This window comes from Halichoeres trimaculatus, unplaced genomic scaffold (assembly GCF_033239565.1).
Source record: "Halichoeres trimaculatus isolate MK-OKI-2021-1 unplaced genomic scaffold, fHalTri1.1 fHalTri1_scaffold_11, whole genome shotgun sequence".
Lineage (NCBI taxonomy): Eukaryota > Metazoa > Chordata > Actinopteri > Labriformes > Labridae > Halichoeres > Halichoeres trimaculatus.
In genome coordinates, this window is record NW_027437189.1 from 35858440 (window position 1) to 35872178 (window position 13739).

At 43.3% G+C, this 13739-nt stretch overlaps 1 protein-coding gene across 7 annotated transcripts in view; it reads left to right on the forward strand.

The window, feature by feature from the left end:
- LOC141799154 (myelin transcription factor 1-like) overlaps window positions 1-11379 on the forward strand; it is a 28528-nt gene extending 17149 nt beyond the window's left edge. For 4 of the 7 annotated variants that reach the window (XM_074681284.1, XM_074681286.1, XM_074681287.1 and 1 more), the window contains exons 12-23: window positions 2099-2301; window positions 2456-2671; window positions 2755-2903; window positions 3128-3190; window positions 5423-5491; window positions 5852-5914; window positions 5993-6076; window positions 8384-8605; window positions 8730-8821; window positions 8989-9092; window positions 9216-9359; window positions 10404-11378. In XM_074681284.1, coding sequence (XP_074537385.1) covers window positions 2099-2301; window positions 2456-2671; window positions 2755-2903; window positions 3128-3190; window positions 5423-5491; window positions 5852-5914; window positions 5993-6076; window positions 8384-8605; window positions 8730-8821; window positions 8989-9092; window positions 9216-9359; window positions 10404-10547 — 1553 coding nt within the window. In that variant the 3' untranslated portion in view covers window positions 10548-11378. Of the gene's footprint in view, window positions 1-2098; window positions 2302-2455; window positions 2672-2754; window positions 2904-3127; window positions 3191-5422; window positions 5492-5851; window positions 5915-5992; window positions 6077-8383; window positions 8606-8729; window positions 8822-8988; window positions 9093-9215; window positions 9360-10403 lie in introns of all 7 variants that reach the window. The other 3 variants (XM_074681289.1, XM_074681288.1, XM_074681290.1) reach the window with 3 other exon arrangements.
- Window positions 11380-13739: the final 2360 nt, after the last annotated feature.

The following is a 13739-nucleotide window of genomic DNA, read 5'->3' on the forward strand; positions in this document are numbered from 1 at the left end:
TTGATTTGATGCAGCGGGTCTGGAAGCTAAATTATGTGTTTGTAAAACATCCTCCTGGATCTTATGCAGGTTCACTCTGATTTCAAACAGAAATATGTTTGTTTGCATGTTGGAGCCTCAGATACACTTTCCAGGCTGTTAAGTGCTCTGATCGCACATTATAAACTGACATCTAAATTTAAGAGCAGCAATGAGTCATCCCTGTGCAGCAAATGGCAATGACTCATTCATCCATTAATCGTTTTGAGGAGTGATCAACCTTTAGTTCAAACAAACGATTTTTTGTTTATCCAGCTGCTTTTCATGGCACAAACTGTGAAACACTGTGTGATCAACTGTGCAGATTAGCTCGCAGAAAGACTCCATGACTGCAAAGTTGAACAACAGCTGAGGGCCTGGATCAGTCAAGGATCGTGCAGCTTTTGCATTCACCGAACCTCTAAAACGAGACAGAAAAGAGGGTTTTTGAAAGAGAACCAAACGCTCAATGTTCCAGAGTGAACAGAGTCTGTGAGCAGGTGAGCAGTTTGCTCTTTGTTCAGAGCAGCTATTACAAAAACTCAAATTTGATCACGTGATTCTGTCTTATTTTTTCGTAAAAACTCACTGTTAGACTCAATAAGAGTCACACTTACCTGACAAGTCCAGCAAAAAAGACCATATTTGAAGGTATTAAAAGAGTAAAAACACTGCCTGGGTTGCACAACAACATCTGTTCATGTAGTGAGAAAAGTGTGTCAGTTTAGTTTCTTATATTGGGACATCGTTTTTATTTTAGGAAACTTTCAGGAAAGTATTTTTCTTCAGCCAGCCAGGCCTCATTTTTGTCTCTTATTGTTCTGAAAAATTAAAGTTATTCTGGACCCGTGGACTGAACGTGGCTCACATGAAGTCTGATATTAGACCATTTTTACGAAGACACCAACAGCTGATCAGAGTTCAGGTTGTTATACTCAAACTCGTTCATAAAGAAAACTTAACCCCTGTGCATGTAACAATTTATGAAATATAACAAGAAATAAAGGTTATGGAAGTTGCATTGACATCCTCACTGTGGTTATACCAAGAGGTGAGATCAGTCTGTGCACACTGTCTAAGACAGTTCAGGACAATAACTGGGACATAGGTGCACAGACAGGTCCAGGATCCAGAGAACAGTTCAGGAGGTAATGCTCTTTACCTAACAGGGGTTAGAAGGAAAGTGAAGGGTAACACATCCAGAGAGGACTAATCCACAAAACCTTGAACCTCAAAAATCCAAGAAATGGTCAGACGGCAAAGAAACAGAGGAAGAGGTCGGTCCGTAAAATCCACCAGGATTATCGTTCAGTATAATCCATTGATATAATCCCCTAGTATAATCCATCAGGATAATCCACTAGTATGATCCCTTAGTATAAACCATCAGTATAATCCACGAATATGATGCATCAGTCAAATCCATCAATATAATCCATCAGTATAACCCATCAGTATGACTCCTCAGTATAATCCATCAGTATAATACATCAGTATAATCCACCAGTGTAGTCCATCAATATAATCCAGTAGCATCATCCATCAGTATAATCCACCAGGATGATCCAACAGTATAATCCGCAAATTTGATCCATCAGTAAAATCCATCAATATAATCAATCAGTGTAATCCATTAGGATAATTCATCAGTATAATCCACCAGTATGATTCCGTAGTATAATCCACCAGTTGAAACCACCAGTGTTATCTATCAGTATAATCCATCAATACAATCCACCAGTATGATCCATTAGTACAATCCACCGGTATGATCCATTAGTACAATCCACCAGTATGATCCATTAGTACAATCCACCAGTATGATCCATTAGTACAATCCACCAGTATGATCCTTTAGTACAATCTATCAGTACAATCCCTCAGTATAACCCACTAGTATTTAACCTCAGTATAATCCATCAGTAAAAGCCACCAGTATCAAACACCAGTACAGAAAACACCAATATAACCCATTCAGTGTACTGAAGCAGTATGACCCATCAGGCTGATGTTCTCAGGCTCACAGTGTTTGATGTACCCTATTTGGTTCTGGTGGACTCATTCTGTCTGTCCCTCACAGCGAAATCATTCCCTAAGGCCTCGTCTCCCAGTCACAGCGTGTCAGGAGGCTTTCCCAAGAGCGCTTCGTCCTCCTCTGGCTATGACTACAGCCAGGATGCAGAGGCAGCTCACATGGCAGCCACAGCCATCCTCAACCTGTCCACACGCTGCTGGGAAAGACCCGAGAGCCTCAGCACCAAGCCCAGGGAGCCCTGCACCAAGGTGAGCACAGTCAAGGTTTCTGATTGATGGGACTTCTTTTGACCAGGGGCTTTTTGGTCCATGGCTATCTTAGAATCTCAGTATTTGTATAGAGCAGAATGGACCAAGGGGAATCTCTCCAGGCATCCCCTGATCCTGTCTCTGCTTCCTGCAGGAGTCGGACATCGAGGTGGACGAGAATGGCACCTTGGACCTCAGCATGAAGAAGACTAAGCGGGAAGGTTTGCTGCCTCCAGAGCCTTCACCTTCCCCGTCTTCAACCTCTCAACTCATCACAGCCACCTTGTCTCAGGGCCACACTCAGCCAGAGTGGGAGGAGCCGCTGGACTTCACCAAACCCAGTGGAGTCAAAGAAGAAGACCACGAAGAGGTAGAGTAACCCCACAGTAACCCCAAAACAAACTCAAGCACTGAATCTGCCATGTAGTGACTAATGATTGCACCTGTCTACAGGTGGAGTACACAGCTCCCTCGTACACCTCATCAGACTGTGAGGAGGAGGACCCGGAGAACCTGGAGGACAGGAAGTACCCCGGTGAGGTCACCACCAGCAGCTTCAAGGTCAAGTTTCAGCCCAAAGACAACAAAAAGGAGATTCTTGTGTAAGTTCCTGGAGTATTCAGTCAGTCCTCCTTCAATCAGTCCTAATGAAAGGCTCTGCAAGGTCTTCAGGTACAGGGGGCGCTCTGGTTCTGGTCTGGCTGTTAGGAGACAAAGAAAAGATCTCTTCAGTGTGACACAAAGTTCTGACCATGTTGAGATGATGAGGAAACCTTTGCATACTGATCTGTGTGTGTGTGTGTGTGTGTGTGTTTTCTTACTCTAGATGTCCAACCCCAGGCTGCGATGGCAGCGGACACATCACTGGTAACTACGCCTCACATCGAAGGTCAGTTTCCCTCACAGGTTGATGGCTTGATGGTTTGATTCCCCTAACACGAGGCGGTTTAAGGATGCAGCTTGTCTTGAATCTGCCTCTGATGTTAGTTTGATGGCTATCTTTTTATGAGGAGCTAAGGGTCAAACTAGGATCAATCTGACAGGTGTTTGGTAAAATGAGATGCTGTACCAAGTCCTGACAGACTCTCAGATCCTGATCCTGCCTGTTAACCTGTGGCATGGATCACATCAGGTCTCACAGATCCAGTCTTCTAACTCATAACCTCCTCACCTCTTTAGAAAATCTGTTTTCACCCGCCACCTTGGATCAAAAATGAGAAAGTTATCCTCTTAAAGAAGCCAAAAGTTTGCAAAATGTGCAGATGTGTTGAGTCCAATATGTTGGAAGTTAGATAACTGGTGGATAAGAGCATAAGAAGAAATGTGTTAGAGCCCAAAACTCCCTCTGCGGACCCGCACAGAGGCTGGCATGTTCCTGTTTTCATGCTATTTACATATTATTCTATGGTTCATGCCTGTGTACTGCTGCTGGGAAAGCTTTCCAGTTTAAGCCACTGACCGTTTCTGAAAAGTAGTCCTTGCTAAGGCACCCCAAGCCCCCACTCTGTGTTTATTTCATCTGTGTCCTCTGTCGTACTTCATGATGTTGGTTCAGTAAACTGTGCTCCTCTTTGCAGCAAGAACCAATCAGTAACTGAGCATGTGGTGTCATGTTTAGTTGGACGGGCGTTGCTTGTTTAGTGCATACACCAAATTGTTTTTACACCATACGAGCCATAGACTGTTAAAACAAGCTTCAGGGACATCACACATGAGAGGTGCTGGGAACCCTAAAGATGACAGCCGCCATGTTGGAAACACTGACTCAGTGTCACTCCTGGTAAATCTAGAGGCAGGTAGAGAGCCTGGTCAGAAGCAGGCTCCAAGCCTCCTGGGAAACAACCATGAAGGAACAAGATTTTGAGCAGAATCTACAACTCTTATTCTTAACATCCTCAAACCATATAAGTCATCAACTCCTTGGAGGAGTCCTGGTTGAAGATCCGCCTCTTTACCTCATCCTGACACAAACAAAGCCAGAATGAATTAAGCATTTTCAATATAAATCACTGCAGATAGGTGAAAAACCACTGACGAGCTTACGGCTGTGTTTGAATACAGTCTATGCTTTCAACACCAGGGGTTTCCGCTGGATTAAGGTCCCCTTTAAAGGCCCCCTTTGGAGGGTCTTCTCCCCTTCTCCCCAGTTTTTTCTTGGCCTTTTGAATTTACATTAGATTGGCCCCATTGGTATTTGAGTATGAATCTTCAAGAAGCCCAGAGTTATTTTCACAGTGGGAAATTTTTCGTTAGTTGCTTAACAAATTTTTTCCTTTATCGGAAAAGAAATTTTGTCAATACCCCTACAGGTTTTGCAGTGTACAAATTGTCATGAAGCCTGCTATGATTTAGTGCAAAGGTTAATTTCATTGTCCCGCTGTAAAGCATTTCTGGCCACAACACTGTGTGAACAATGATCAAAATCTGGATTAGTTTATTCTAGTCTATCAGTTTCAGATCAGATACATTTTAGATCAGTTTTAGATCAGATCAGTTTCATATCAGTTTTACAACAGATAAGTTTCAGATCAGATCAGTTTCTGATCAGTTTCAGATCAGATCAGTTTCTGATCAGTTTCAAAACAAAGCAGTTTCAGAACAGTTTCAGATCAGATCATTTCAGAACAAACCAGTGACAGATCAGGACTGACCTGTTTAAAACAGACAAATTTAAGATCAGATCTGTTCAGTTTTAGATCAGTTTCAAATCATTTTCAGATCAGTTTCAGAATAGACTACTTTCAGAGCAGTTTCAGGTCAAAACAGACAAATTTCATATCAGTTTCAGTTCAGATCAGAAAGCCTTTGTCTGGATGGTACATTTTGTATGGATCTCATGTTAGTGTGATTTTCGTCCTCTCCTCTCACTTTTCCTTGGTTCATTTTTTGTCCTGTCCCACTCTTTCAGTTCTCTAGACTTTCAGTTGATAAGGCAGCTCCTGATCTCCCTGTGTTTGTCGGTGTGTGTGTGCAGTCTTGTCCTTTCCTGGCTCTGTAGTCCTGGCTCTGTAGTCCTGGCTCTGTAGTCCAGGCTCAGGTCCCGGCTCTCTCCTTTACTCATGCTCGGACATCCTGTTCTGGGTCTGGATTTCTGACGTTCTCTCTCTGACCTATCTTCCAGTCTGTCAGGCTGTCCTCTTGCTGATAAATCACTTCGGACCCTCATGGCTGCCCACACAGCTGAACTAAAGTATGTCTGCTTTCTCCTGTCTCTCACCTCCAACATGTTCACTGAGCACTCAGTCTGCAGCTGCGGCTCTGTCCCTGCTCTCTTTGTTACACTCAGACTTTAAAACACCTTAAAACACTTCTAAATCTACTTTTTCAAATTCTAAAGCCCAAACTATGAGTCATGATTATGTAAAAGGGTACTGACCAGATTTCTGCCTGAAGTCTGCTGATGATGATCACAGGGTGTAGGTTGAAACATCATCTCTGTTTGCGTGTGTGTGTGTGTGTGTGTGTGTGTGTGTGTGTGTGTGTGTGTGTGTGTGTGTGTGTGTGTGTGTGTGTGTGTGTGTGTGTGTGTGTGTGTGTGTGTGTGTGTCAGGTGTCCCACTCCAGGTTGTGACGGATCAGGCCACATCACAGGAAACTATGCCTCACACAGAAGGTAGGGGCTATTCAGCTGTTCGCCCTGGTCATTACACCATCATTAGGAATTCAAAACTGACTCTGTTCCTCTCTTCAGCCTGTCTGGGTGCCCTCGAGCCAAGAAAAGTGGGGTGAAAGTGACGCCAACCAAGGACGATAAGGAGGACTCGGAGCTGCTGAGGTGAGCTATAATGGAAAGAGGAATGTAATCTGTTTGTTTACAAAATGCTTTACGGGACAAAACAGAGGGTATGATGAGAGCAGAGGGAATAACCGACGCAAGAAGGAATAAAAGAGGGACAGCCCTAAAAGGTTGTCAGGATTAACTTTGCTAATCCAGGTTCCTTAGGTAGGGCTCAGTCAGGAAGTCTTGTCTGTTTTATTGAAGAGGAGGGCTGTGGGGACATTAAGACAGTCCCTCCTGAGGCGTGCAGACAGGAAGTAGGTTTATGAGTAAATCTATGACGCAGAAGGGACACCATGCTGTTAAAGTGACAGATATAAATAAATCTTTGCTCAAAAGGGATAGGTCTGGGAAGCCTCTCAGCAAAACTTTGCAAAACCTTCAACAGAAGATGATCTGTTGGCTGACAACAGAAATACAGTCATCAATAAAGGTTTTTTAGTTCACTTCATCAGGAAAAGTGACCTCTGTTAGAAACACAATGGAACCAGGATGCCTCAAGCCCTGAAAAGTCACAGGCCAGTTAACAAGTCAGGCATCAGGAAGGGCATCAGGTAGGGCATCAGGAAGGGCATAAGGTCAGTCAACAGATCAGTCATCAGATCAGTCTTCAGGTCAGACATCAGGCCAGTCATCAGGTCAGGCATCAGATCAGTCATCATGTCAGGCATCATGTTAGGTATTGGGTCAGTTATTAGGTCAGGCATCAGGTCAGACATCAATGAGGTCAGGCATCAGGAAGGGCATAAGGTCAGTCAACAGATCAGTCATCAGATCAGTCTTCAGGTCAGACATCAGGCCAGTCTTCAGGTCAGTCATCAGATCAGTCATCAGGTAGGGCATCAGATCAGTCATCAGGTAGGGCATCAGGCCAGTCTTCAGGTCAGTCATCAGATCAGTCATCAGGTAGGGCATCAGATCAGTCATCAGGTAGGGCATCAGATCAGTCATCAGGTAGGGCATCAGATCAGTCATCAGGTAGGGCATCAGATCAGTCATCAGGTCAGTCATCAGATCAGTCATCAGGTCAATCATCAGATCAGTCATCAGGTCAGTCATCAGATCAGTCATCAGGTCAGGCATCAGGTAGGGCATCAGATCAGTCATCAGGTAGGGCATCAGATCAGTCATCAGGTCAGTCATCAGATCAGTCATCAGGTCAATCATCAGATCAGTCATCAGGTCAGTCATCAGATCAGTCATCAGGTCAGGCATCAGATCAGTCATCAGGTAAGGCATCAGATCAGTCATCAGATCAGTCATCAGGTAGGGCATCAGATCAGTCATCATGTCAGAAATCAGGTCAGGCATCAGGTTAGGCATCAGGTTAGGCATCAGATCAGTCATCAGGTAGGGCATCAGATCAGTCATCATGTCAGAAATCAGGTCAGGCATCAGGTAGGGCAATAGGTCGGTCATCAGATAAGGCAACAGGTCAGGCATCAGGTTAGGCATCAGATAAGGCATTAGGTCAGTCATCAGGTCAGGCATCAGGAAGGGCATTAGGTCAGCTATCAGGTCAGCTATCAGGTCAGGCATCAGGTCAGGCATCAGGTCAGGCATCAGGTCAGGCATCAACTCAGGCATCAGGTTGTCATCAGGTTAGGCATCAGGTCGGAATGGCCTAATTAATTGTTTTTTCTGTTTTTGTTGCGGTGGTTGTGACATTATTTTTTTCTGACTCTGTTCTCTATAAGAAGTGTGCTTGCATGTATGTCTCAGTTTGTGTGCTCTCATTTGTTTGTGTGCCTATGAACACATTAGAGGCAGTGAGCAGAGGAGAAATGTGACAGACAGAGAAAACCTTATATTATTTCTGCTGTGATCTCGCGCCAGAGGGCTTTTTTTTGTGTTGTATTGTTTCATCACTGTTTCTTTAGGATTTTCAAATCAATTGTCCTTCCTGATAAAAACAAGGTTTTGTCAACAAATAGCCTTTTTCCCAAAACTCTGTCTTGGAAAAAGGAGGTTGTTTTATATTTGGATCAGTAAGGTAATAAAGTTAAATATTAAAAAGTTTTTCAACTCCCAGATTTCAGTTCACCGCCAGACTCAGCTCAACATGTTTAAGTTTCCCTGGAGTACACTGAACACAATTCTGCATGTCAGATGTAAAAAAATATGATTCTTGTTGACCTTTCCAACAAAACGCCTCATTATCTTTACATAGAGAGGGCGCATTTGGTAAGGAATCAGACAGATGGTTTGTTTTACTCCCCGGAGACATTCAAAGGTGTGACTCTGGTTTCTCCTTAATGAGACGGACGTTTGAAGTCTCCTAATTTCCTCTTGTTCTGACTTCAGGTGTCCAGTTCCTGGTTGTGACAGTCTGGGCCACATCAGTGGGAAGTACGCCACCCACCGCAGTGCCTATGGCTGTCCGCTTGCAGCTCGCCGGCAGAAGGAGGGTCTCCTTAACGGCACCCCATTCTCCTGGAAGGCCTTTAAAACTGAGGGCCCTACCTGCCCAACTCCAGGCTGTGATGGCTCAGGACATGCAAATGGAAGCTTCCTTACACATCGCAGGTATCCTGAACACCTGACGTGGATTTTTTGTACATGAGATTAACCGTTAAGAGGACCAGAGACAAAATGATTGGTTGAAATGGTTTCTCCATGTGCCCTGATCCTCATCAGCTGCTCCTCTCAGTCTCTCAGGTTGTCCACGAGCTTCAGCCAACAAGAAGAGAGCCAAGTTCCCCGGAGACGAGTACATTACCGCAAAATTCAGAGCCAGCGATGGTAAGAGACCGGCAACACTATCAGCGTATTCCAAACTGGCTTTGCCAATGTCATGTGTTTAATGTTTCCTGTTTCTCAGACATCACACAGCTTTTTGTTACACCTCCAAGTAGAAGTGATAATCTGTCCTCAGGTTATGTTTGTTGACGCCATCTTTCTGCTCTCAGTTCTGGACAATGACGAGGACATCAAGCAGCTCAACAAGGAGATCAATGATCTGAGCGAGTCCAACTCGGAGATGGAGGCTGACATGATGAACCTGCATACTCAGGTGAGCTCCACTGCCCCCCTGGAGGCTGGCCCCCTGGAGGCTTCCCTGCCTTGCTGGTGGCTGTAGGTTTGAGTCCAGTTGAAGGTAACAGTCTATAAGAGTCGTGTGCTCTGTGTGCTGCAGATCACATCCATGGAGATGAACCTGAAGAGCATGGAGGAGGAGAACAAGCAGATCGAAGAGAGAAATGAGGCCTTGTTCATGGAGCTATCCGGCCTGAGTCAGGCACTGATCCGCAGCTTGACCAATATCCGCCTGCCCACAATGGTGAGAGGAAAACTTAGGCTTTAACTGGCTGAGTGTCCTTCTGATTCTAGAAAATTATCATTTTAAGTAGATGTCTGGGCCCGTATGCACGTTCAGTCATTAAACAACCCAAAAAATGAGAAATTTGTCCTAATTTTTTGTCATGGAACGGCCCGTTTGGCATTAGCCACATGCACGACTACAAATAATTGGCCAGCTTAATAATTACACCATGAAAGAGACATGCAGATTACAACATCATTTATGGGAACCTCCTGAAAAACCCCATCAAACAAATTTGAATTGCACATGTCTACTACAAAATTGATGAACCTGGAGAGGGGTAACAGTTCGACCCAGAGAAGATCGAGAAAAACATTTTTCAATGGCAGAAATGGAGATTTTATATAAATAATTTACAAACAGCTGTTATCAGCGAGTCAATCAGGTAAACAAAGAGAAAGAGAAAGTTTGTCGATCTTAAACACAGTAAATATGTGTGGTCTTTCTGAGCACACAGTGGAAAACCTCAAAAATAAAATCAGTAATATAAAAGCTGCTTTAAGGGAACAAGTATTACAGCAATGCTCCAGTACCTCCATGAATAACTCTTAAAGCAGTTTATGAACTCCAACATTTCACCACACACAGGAGGACACAGATGAAGAGAAGCAAAGAGCAAATCAAACTTGTAAAACTGACGGCAGCAAGCTTCACTGGTTTGAGACTTCGATGGTCTCCCTCATCTCATCTGTTCACTGAAAAAATATGGCTCCATATCGCCACCTTTCCAAACCGCACTGTCTTTGTATATTTGGTTTCAAGCTGTACGGCATTGCTCGATGTCTACCTTTAAACAGCTGAACAGGCGCTGTAATCCTGCTGTTAGCGCCTGTAATGGTGGGGTATATCCCCATCAAATGTAACGCTCTCTGGGCCGTTAACCGGCTTATGCATACCAACAGTTAGTACAAACAGTGTATTTTTCTCGCTAACTGCTGGACGTGCATATGTGCCCTGAACTCTGTCCAGGCTTGTGACGCTGTGTTACGTCTTGGTTTCCAGCAGGAGCCACTGTCTGAGCAGAACTTCGACACCTACGTAGAGACCCTGACCCACATGTTTACCAATAAAGACTGCTACCAGAACCCCGAGAATCGGGCTCTGCTGGAGTCCATCAACCAGGCGGTGAAGGGCATCGAGGTGTGATGGACAGAGGAGACAGAGGAGGGCGAGGGGGGCGGGGCTTCACAGTGCACACTATTTTCTTTCCATGCCCGCTAGATACTGTATGTACTCAATTCTCCTCATTTGGATCTTTGCCATTCGTTCTTTGGTTTGTTTGCTGTTTGCATGTTGCTTTGATGACTGTATGTGTGGCCAGATGAGGGCGTGTGCGGGTGTGATGCGTGTGGTGGTTGGAGCACCGAAATCAAACTGTTAATGTGAGCCAGGGTTGAAATGAGGAGTGCAGTAAGCAGCCTTAGCTGAGCAGATCCTTTAGTTAGTGAACATTTCCCACTCCATCACGTGGATAGTATTCGATATGAGCTTAGTGATGTTGCACCTCCAGGACTAGTTTATAGATTCATTCTTAATATTGCTGTGTAACTATTTAAGTCCTTTGCAGATGTTGGTTTATTAACTTATTCATTCATGTCTGCTGTATTTAATTTCATTCCTCTGCCTATTTATTGTTCATTATCTATTTATTAACTTCTGTTTGAGTTCAAATCGCTACCTGAGAAGAATAAACCCAGAGACAGGAATCATTTCCTCTGCATCGCTGAACAAAGAGGAGATATTTTAAGATATCAACTATGAATTCTTTTATATATCTTATTATTTATTTAAAATACTGGAATCTTTTTAAGTGCAAATATTTTGTAACTGAAAGCTTTTTAATAATTTTCTAAGATTTTTGGTTGTTTTATTTGGTTCTTATGTTTATATGATTTTTCCTTTTATTTTCACAAACTATTTTGAGTACATTGCAATACACTGGGAATAATGAACTGCACATATTTGGTATTTATTTGGTGACAAAGAACAAAGTGATGGTGAATATTTATTTTGTATTGTCTATGTGTTAATGATGGCTGTGTCTGGATTAGTCTTTAAGTTGCTCTTTAAATAAAAGTTAACCTGCAGTAAACATGGACTGGACCGACCCTCATTAATGATTCAATGATTCTCTCACATCTGGTCATTTGAAACTAGTTCCTGAAACACAATTTGGCTCCATAGAGTCCAGTGAACTCATTGTCATGTTGAAGAAAGCAGTCTGAGATGATTCCAGCTTTATGACATGGAGCGTTATCCTGCTGGAAGTAGCCATCAGAAGATGGGTACACTGTGCTCATAAAGGGATGGACATGGTCAGCAACAATACTCAGGTAGGCTGTGGACTTTAAACCATGCCCAGTTGGTACTAAGGGGCCCAAAGTGAGCCAAGAAAATATCCCCCACACCATCACACCAACAGCAGCCTGAACCGTTGATACAAGGCAGGATGGATCCATGCTTTCATGTTGTTGAGGCCAAATTCTGACCCTACCATCTGAATGTGGAGCAGAAATCCAGACTCATCAGACCAGGCAACGTTTCTCCAATCTTCTATTGTCCAGTTTTGGTGTTGCTGTGTGAATTGTAGCCTCAGTTTCCTGTTCTTAGCTGACAGGAGGGTCACCCGGTGTGGTCCTCTGCTGCTGTAGCCCATCTGCCTCAAGGTTGGACGTGTTGTGTGTTCAGAGATGCTCTTCTGCAGACCTCGGTTGTAACCAGTGGTTATTTGAGTTACTGTTGTCTTTCTATCAGCTACAACCAGTCTGTCCACTCTCCTCTGACATCTGGCATCAACAAGGCTTTTTGACCCACAGAACTGCTGCTCACTGGATATTTTCTCTCTCTTGGACCAGTCTCTGTAAACCCTAGAGATGGTTGTGGGTTGGATTTCCAGTAGATCAGCAGTTTGTCACACCAACTACTATGCCAAGTTCTGAGTCTCTTAAACGGTGATTAAAGCCAAAAACAAAACAAAACAAAACAAAATAAAACAAAAAAAACCCTGATAATCATCAGTGTATAAAACAGCCATGGAGTTTTGTCTCTTAGAAATAAAACTAACAGGTTTTTACCTTGTTGAAGCTAAATGCATCTAAGGAATATCTGAAACAACAGGTGTTGTTCTATATAAAACTTTCAAAAAAGGTTAAGGTATAAAAAGTTTATTAAGTCTTACATTATAATTAAGCTTTAAAGCTATTATTAGAGATTGTGATAAATAAGTAGTTTGTTTTCTATTCTAATTAGGACAGTGGAGTAAGAAGCCTCTTCTGTTCTTGGTCTAAAGTAGCAACAGGATGGACAGACCCGCAAACCAGTTCCTGAAGTTAGAGTAGAAACTCATCAGACTTTAGTCTGGAGGAACACATGAAAATAGTTACTCTGCAACAATTTACCTTTTACAGATTATTAACTGTATCTACATTCAAAACGCATTGATCTGTTCCTCATTTAGTTGTCATCACTACAGCTGAAGCTGATCCCTTTAGCTAAAGCTGGATACCATTGAAAAAGTAAACAAGAGCTAGCTTGATTGGCTAATATGTCACGTAAGAATCAAGTTGTCAACCCGCCCAGTTAGAATCTGTTTCATGTGGCATGGTGCTCTGTGGGTGATGTGTTATATCACCTAATGTCTTGATGTGTGCTCCTAACAGAGCATGTCTGGCTCAGTGTCTGCTCTGACTGTGCGTGATCAAACTTAATCAGTACACTTATTCTCTGGTACTTTTTCCCCTGGTCGGGTGAATAAATTTCACACCAGAGCCCAAGATTAAAGTCTGGGCAAGACAGGAAGTGTATGCTGATGCTCGCTACCACAATAAAAGCTTTCTACACAGAGCAGACTTCACTGAGCAGATAAAGTTGTGACTGTAGCCTACATGGAAATACCACACATACGCAAAACTTCACTTGTGTCACAGGATTCAGATAAATTCCTACATTACAAAACAAAAGTCTGCACCACTTTTTTGATTGACACTGACCAAAATTCCAACAATATTGAAATTGACGGAAATGCGGCGTAGCAACAGAGAATTTTAATCCCTGCTCTTTAATCCCCTTTGTCCTCCATTCTGATGTTCTCAGTTTGAACTCCTGCAGCTCATCTTCACCACATATGGTTTCTGCCGTGTGGTTGGCTGACTACAGACTTATTGTAATGAGCAGTAAACAGATAAAACAAAATAGCTAAAGGGAGTATGCTGTGCTTTTGTATGTTCTGTGTGTTGAAGGCAGCTGGATTAGAGATCAGTCAAAGGCGGAGGTCAGGTTGTTGTTGAGAGATGAACAGGATTTGTTAAGGCTGGCTGTTCCAGAGATGGGGATTCAGAC